This window comes from Manis pentadactyla, chromosome 15, assembly GCF_030020395.1.
Source record: "Manis pentadactyla isolate mManPen7 chromosome 15, mManPen7.hap1, whole genome shotgun sequence".
NCBI classification, from domain to species: Eukaryota; Metazoa; Chordata; class Mammalia; order Pholidota; family Manidae; genus Manis; species Manis pentadactyla.
In genome coordinates, this window is record NC_080033.1 from 511,711 (window position 1) to 518,973 (window position 7,263).

Below are 7,263 nucleotides of genomic sequence, written 5' to 3' on the forward strand. Positions count from 1 at the left end.
CCAGGATCCTCGCCTGACCCTAAACTACTTGATGATGTAATTGGCCTGCTGCTAGGCTAATGTTTCCATGCCCGTAGGCAATGAGCTGTTACTGCCTGAGTCACTACATAAAGAGCTCTGCGGAGTGCTCTGGGCGGAGGCAGAGATGGAGGTGGATTACAGACCTGCAAGACTGCTGGGTGCCGATGTGATTCTAGTGTTCGATCTACCCTCAGGAGAATAAAGCCAGGTATAAACCCTTTTACCCCAAGTATGTTCCATTGTCATTTCTTGGTCTCGCTGAATTCATAGTGAAACCCTCAGGCAAGACAGTCAGATTGTAATTTCTACAGAACTGCAAAACAGACTCCACAAACTTCCCTTTTTTCTAATCAAGTAAGCTATTCTTGCTTTTCCAGTATGTGGTCAGAAAGAATGGGGTGGGAAGGCAAGCCACTGGCAGGATTCCAGGGCTCCAGGACCACATGGCATTCACACATAGTGGGGTGCTGAGGGTCAGGGAGTCACCAAAGGGCAGGAAGTGTTGAGTGGAAGAGAGAAACCCTATTCTCCCTCCCCTCTGGGAGACATCATTGCCTTTGGGTCTCCTTGGCCTGAAAATCAGCTCCAGCTGCCGGGATACAACTCTGCCCAGGGAGAAGAGCTGGGTGGAGAGCCTACCCCAGTACTTGAAACGAATAACACCCAAATGTGTGTGTGTGTAAGCTTGTGGGGGTGTCAAACTGTGTGTATCTTTGAGTGTGTGTTTTCTACCTGTGTGTCCATATGGGGTGAGGATACCCATTTGTGTGTGTGTGCACACTTACATGCTAAGCATTTGAAACCAGCCTCATAGGCTAATGTTGAGAGGGACCGTACATATCTTGAATACCACATGAGGGATTTGCTTTATTATTCCTGGGGCAACAGGAGCTATTTAAAGTGTTTATAAGGAGGAGAATTTGCTTATAATGAGGAAAATATTCAGTGCCCCTGCAGAGCCCAATCACCTGTTGTAGAAGACCTAGGAGAGCTGCCCCCAGCCTCTGACTCATTCTGCACAGCAAGAGTCATCCCTTCCGGTCTTGGGAAGGGCTTCTCTGCACCTGATCTGTGTCACCAGTAACCTGCCCATGAGGCTGAGCTGGGCTGGGGAGAGCTGCATCCTGTACCCCTTACAGCCCGTGAACCCTGGCATCCTGGAGCTGCTCCGTGCAGTCAGAGGAGGAAGGTGAATTCACCTGCTGAGCTTAGGTACATGTGCTGGGGGCCTGCAGGTGCAGAGTCAGTACCTGACTTTCCCAGGCTCCACGCAGCATCTTGGCTATGGTCCTGGGGGCTGAGGACTGGAAGGAGCTCAGACCAGGTACAGGGACAGGACATCTAGGACCACAGCAATGCAACATTGCCCATGGAGAGATGGGGGAATGGCGAGGGGTAGGGCTGAGAGTTCCTCTCTCTCCCACAGACAGAATCAGAGAAAATGCTATATTCCAGGCAGAGGACTCAAGAAGACAGCATATGTGACAGGCCAAATAAGCCCCCAAAGGCGTCCTCGTTCTAAACCCTGTGAATATGTGACCTAGCATGCAGAAGAGACTTTGTGGGTGAGATTATGTTAAGGATCTTGGGATGGAGAGATTCTCTAGGTGGAACCAAAATGTCATCACAAGTTTCTAAGAGAGGCAGAGGGGAGATCTGCCCAGAGGGGTAGAAAGATCTGTGACCACAGAGGAGATGGTAGTGATATAAGCCAGCAGAAACTGCAAGACCCAAGGGACAGCTTCGCCCCCAGAAGGTTCGGAAGGAACCAACCCTGCTGACACCTTGGTTTTATCCCCATGAGACTCAGTTTGGATTTTTGGACTCCAGAACTTTATAAGAGAATATGTCTGTGCTCTTTTAAGCCTCTGTTTAAATTTAAAACCTGCTCCCTAGGGAGGCTCCATCTCCTTGACTTTTCCAACTTCTAGAGCCACAGCTCTTTCCTCTTGGCCCCTTCCTCCACCTTCAAAACTGAGGGTGTAGCATCTTCTCTCTCTGACTGCTTTCATCTGCTTCTCTGTCCTGTGGCCTTTTCTGTGTTCAAATATCCCTCTGCTCCCCTTTTATAAGGATGCTTGTGGTTACATTTAGGGCCACCGGGAGCACCGAGGATAAGCTCCCCAACTCAAAATGCTTAATTTAATCACATGGGCAAAGTCCTTCGTGCTGTAGAAATAAACATTCACAGGTTTCAGGGATTAGGACCCGCATATCTTAGGGGGTCATTATTCAGCCTACCGCGGACAGTGAGTCAGACCGAGCAGCACCGTTCATGGCGGGGCACGGGAGCCACAAGGCGGTGGAATCCTGACAAGACAGCGCCGCCAGATGATAGGTTTGCTTTTTGCTCCACGTTGTGCTGCCTCTAGGGTCTTTCGTCGCCATTCGTGACTTCCAGATAAGGAGCCTGGGCTCAGAGAGGCGAAGACACACCTATTCAAGGCCACCAAGTGCAGATGTGCAGGGCACTGTTTTTTCTCTTTTGGTATCGATATACAATTACATGGGCAACATTGTGGTTACTAGATTCCCCCCATTATCAAGTCCCCCCCACATACCCCATTACAGTCACTGTCCATCAGCATAGTAAGATGCTATGGAGTCACTGCTTGTCTTCTCTGTGCAGGGCACTGTTTTAATTGGGAAAACCCTAAGATTTGCAGGCCAAGCAGAGGGAAGGCAAAAGTAGTTTTCCTGCATAGGGAACGGTAAACAAGCCTAGATTGTGCCTGCTGGGAATTTGTGAGAAAGGCAAATTCTCATCCCATCCACTTCAAATCTCCCATCCAAGACAGAAATTCTCGGATGTGGGGACTATTAATCTGTTTCAAAAAACCATACTGGGTATTCTGATACACACTCAAGTTCAAGGACCACTGGGCTGAGTCACAGAACAAAATAAAAGGAACCTGGGTGCATAGATAACCTCAGCAGGCAGGGCAGTCCTGCCCCACCTCCCAGCTTGAAAATTTACGTGAGAAAATCAGTCTTCTTAAAGCCTCTTTGGCCTTTGTTAAATCATATTAAACAACATGTTTTAATATACCCCTTGATTCTCTTATGAATTAAAAATTTTAGGTATCTACCTCACACCCAGGATGGCTACTTTAAAAAAGTAGATGTTGGGAGATTGGTGAAAAATTGGAACCCTGGTACACTATAGATGGGAATATTTTATGGTGCAACTGCTATAGAAAAGTTTATTGCTTCCTCAAAAAATTACTTTATGACCCAGGAATTCCACTTTTGGATGAACCTTAAGGACTTGGAACAGTACCTCATTTAAGTGGAATCATACACTGGCTTTTTGTGACTGGCATATTTCACTTAACAGAATATCCTCAAAGTTCATCCATGTTCTAGCATGTGTCAGGATCTCCTTCCTTTGTAAGACTGCATCATATTCCACCGTATGCCTACGCCCAGCCTCCCTGGCAGTTAGGAATACCCATGTAACATAGCTCTAGACAGAGATTAAGCAGAAATCGGAGTTAGCTAGGGAAGTTTCGACCTCTTCCTTTGAAGGCATATATAGTACCTGGAGCTGTGGCTTCCATCTTGTGACCATAAGGGAAAGACCCAGAGAATCAGAGAGAACTCAGCCAGCAGCCCCCTCCTCTAGATTTATGTGAGAAAAAGTACCTTATATGTATGCCACCCATGGCCAGGTCTGCTGTTACTTGCAGCCCAGAGCACTTATACCCAATACACTTGGTCAAGTTACATAACATCTATCTTCCCAGCCAGAATACAGGTTCCATGGTGGCAGAAAACATGACTTGGTTCACCACTGTGTGCCCAGCCCTTCCCCTCCCCAGCCAATGCCTGGCAGGGACAGTGGATGGAATGCATGGTTGAGGTTCTTCATCCAAAATCTAGTATCTCCCTTTTGTATTGACCAAATCATGCAAAGTACTTTAAATAGTGCTTGGCACGTGGTAAGCCCTCAACCAATAGATTTAGGGGACGATCTCTGCCAAAGCTACCAGGCCATCTTCCACTTACCTCCCAACTTCACCTGGGAGGTTTTCATCTGACAGCGGGCAGCTCCTCAGCACAGGGCACCCCCTAATTCTTGCTGCAGCACCTTCTCTTGTTTTGGTGGTATCCTTTTTGGTATGTGTGACAAGGACCACAAGGAGCCAGTGCCTTTGGTTAATCTTTCAATGTCTATGTAAGCAATAGGAGGGCTGAATCAATCAGCCCCGTCCTGGCCTTGACCATAAGTATTATGCGTTGTTTCTATTACTACCATTACCGTCTTTGGCCTAAGACTACCATCTCCCCAATTTCTCTCAAAGACAAGACACACAGACCAGAAGTTCTTCATTTTATTTCTGCTCACGACTCCCAAAAGGATCAGTCCCTGCCCCCCCTCACCTAGATGAGCCCCTGCCCCAACACCTTCACGAACACTGATTTCCTCCCAGAGCTAAAATGAACACCCAGTCACCTCCTAAGGCCATCCCCCACCCTGCCTGCTTCCCCAGCTCCCTGCATAGCCACCTGCTCTGTAAACTTGGCCACCTTGTGGCTGCCTACCCAATAGCTCCCCAAGGCCACCTGGCTTGTTTCACTTATGTTGTTACACGGATGCCATTCCTAAAACCCTCCCTGACCTAGTTCCCCGACAGCCCTCCTGCCCTCACTTGCGTAGTCATTCTGCGTAGCTTCCCGGCCGCACTTCCCTGCTCTGAGACCAGTCCGCAAGCTCGCCCCGCTCCCTCAGGTCCCTGGGGCCTCCATCCCTCGATGTTACATGTGAACCGTAGATGCTAAGGCCGAACATCCCACGAGGTTGGGGAGTGAGGAGGGCGGCAGACTCAGAAGTGGACAAGAGGGGAGACGAGAGAAAGGCAGAGAAAGACAGAGAGGGTGTGTGAGAGAGAGAGGAGAAAGGAACGGGGAATTTTGGAAGGAAGCCGGAGGCGGGGGAATGATGGAGGGCCCCTCCCACCTCAGCCCCAGAAACAAGAGCGGGCCTCGGCCGAGGACCAGCGCCCCCTACAGCCCGAAGCCTCGGCCCGCTAGCTGCTGCGGGTCCTCTGGCTTCGCGCCTTGTACACTTCGATGAGCAGATCCTTGACGTACTGGATCTCCCGCTCCACCGACTCCGCCCTCTCCCTCAGCTCCCGGTTGCGCGCCTCCAGCCCCTGGCACTCGCCCTCCAGGGCCTCGCCCTCTGCCCGCTTCCTCTGGCGGTACCTCAGAGCCGCTGACTTGTTCTGGTCTCTCTTCTTTTGCTTGCGGTCCCCGCGGGTGGTGGCAGGATTGGGGTAGGGGGCTGGACGAGAGGGCTGAGGTGGAGGAGGGGGCTGCTGGGGCGGGGGCAGGGGTGCCAACCCCGAGTCCCCCTGCCCGGCCTCGCCGCGGCAGTAAATGGCCAGCAAGTCAAGGGTATCCAGGGCAGGGGACTGGGGGAGGTCAAAGGAGGGGAGGGGGAGCGGGAGGGGAGGTGCCGGGGGCGGTGGTTGGGGCGGTGGAGAGGATGGTGGGAGGAGCGGGGCATCGAGGAAAAAGTCTTCCATCTGCTCCAGCTCCTTCTTGAGGAGGGAGGCCATGGCTTCCAGGTCAGGTGGGGGTGGGGAAGGTGGGGGGAGGGCACCTGGGGGCAAGGGGGCCTCTAGAGGGAGGAGGGCTGTAAAGTCGACCCGCTCAGTCATCCAATCAGAGAAGCCGTCACCTGGAGGATGGGAGGCGGACATAAGTCTCCTTGAGTTTGCAGTCCTCCACCACCCGGGTGCTCATTCCCATCTGCCTTATTCATCCCATTCATTGAGTAAAACCACCAACCAGCCAGTCAACCAACCGGTGAATCATGTTAACCAGTTTGCAGCCCAACAAACCTGCCAACCAACCAACCAGTCAAACATCTAACCAATTAACCAATCAACTAACCAGCCAACCAACCACACAACTAAATGAATCAATCAACCAATGAACCTATTAACCACTCAGTTTAACAGTCAACCAACCAAGGACAAAAACAGAACAACCAGCCATTTCAACCATTACAACATCCTCTTTACTGATGACGTCTGTGGTTTCTCTGATCTACTTGTACAGTTATTCATAAAAGGCAAACTAGATCATACCTACACAACACATGCTGCCTCACCTGTACTCATTAAATACTGAAAACCCACTCTTCGCCAAGCATTTGGGATGCACTAATGAATAAATTAAAATAAATTAATTCCTGCCACAGGGCTCTGCATTCGCTGTTGCCTCCACCTGAGAAGCTCTTCCTGGGTCTGTTCATGGCTCATTTCTTCCCGTCCTTTGGGCATCAGCCAAAATGTTATCTACTTGGAGAGGGTTTTCCTGGCTACCCTCTCTAAACTGGGTCCCTTTGTCATTTTTTAGCTCTGCTCCTATGTGTTTTTCACTTATCCCAACACATCTTCATTTAATTTGTCTCGTCTGTCTCCCCAGTAGAGTGTGAGTCCCAGGAGCACGCGGCCCATGTCAGTCTTGCTCCTAGCTTAAGTATCCCCAGCACCTACGACAGTGCCTGGCATGTTATAGGCAATCAATATTTATCAAATGAATGAATGATTTCTTCTTCCTTCTCCCCTGCCCGCCCATGCCCCAGGCTCACCCCTCACAGTTCTCCACCTCCCTTACCTGCCAGGGGCTCTCCCCCCCCTGGAAGCCCGCCCTCCAGGGCTCCCCCAAGGACCTCAAAGGGACCCAGGGGGGCAGGGGCCAGGGGGAGTTTCCCATAGTCTACGAGCCAGCCCAGCCCGCTAGCTGGGAGCAGGGCCCTGTCCAGCTCCAGCCCCAGGGTCGCCAGGAGTGACATGGCTGCAGCACAGGCGCTGGGCACCGATGGCAGTGAAGGAGGCTGCGCCAGCAGCAGGGAGGAGGCTCTGCAGGTCGCTCAGCTGGGCGGAGGCAGGCGCCAAGGCGAAAGTGGAGGACCTACACGTGTGAGACAAAAGTGGGTGGGGTCAGAGGCCAGCCTCACCCACCTCCAAAGCCGTAGGGAAACCGGCCCGCATCCCCAACGTCCCGGGAGTCCTCCCTCCACTTCCAACTGGGTTTGGGCCACGCCTCGCCCTCTCAGAATTCTAAATCTGCCCTTTCTTTTCCCAAATCTCTGAGCCCCACCCAGTCCCAAGGGAATTCTCTTCAAGCCAGATTTACTTTTCTTCCAATTCCCCAAACCCCAATCCTTCCAATGGTCTTTTAGGGGAATTTCCTTAAGTCCTTCCCACCCATCCCATAATATTCCCA

General features: G+C 51.4%; 1 protein-coding gene across 2 annotated transcripts in view; it reads right to left on the reverse strand.

The window, feature by feature from the left end:
• Positions 1 to 7,263, reverse strand: part of ATF5 (activating transcription factor 5) — a 73,215-nt gene that overhangs the window by 64,490 nt on the left and 1,462 nt on the right. The window contains exons 2-4 of one of the 2 annotated variants that reach the window (XM_036886009.2): positions 6,652 to 6,948; positions 5,043 to 5,707; positions 4,343 to 5,006 (exon numbers count right to left, since the gene is read on the reverse strand). In XM_036886009.2, coding sequence (XP_036741904.2) covers positions 5,052 to 5,707; positions 6,652 to 6,829 — 834 coding nt within the window. In that variant the 5' untranslated portion in view covers positions 6,830 to 6,948 and the 3' untranslated portion in view covers positions 4,343 to 5,006; positions 5,043 to 5,051. The other variant, XM_057493280.1, reaches the window with a different exon arrangement.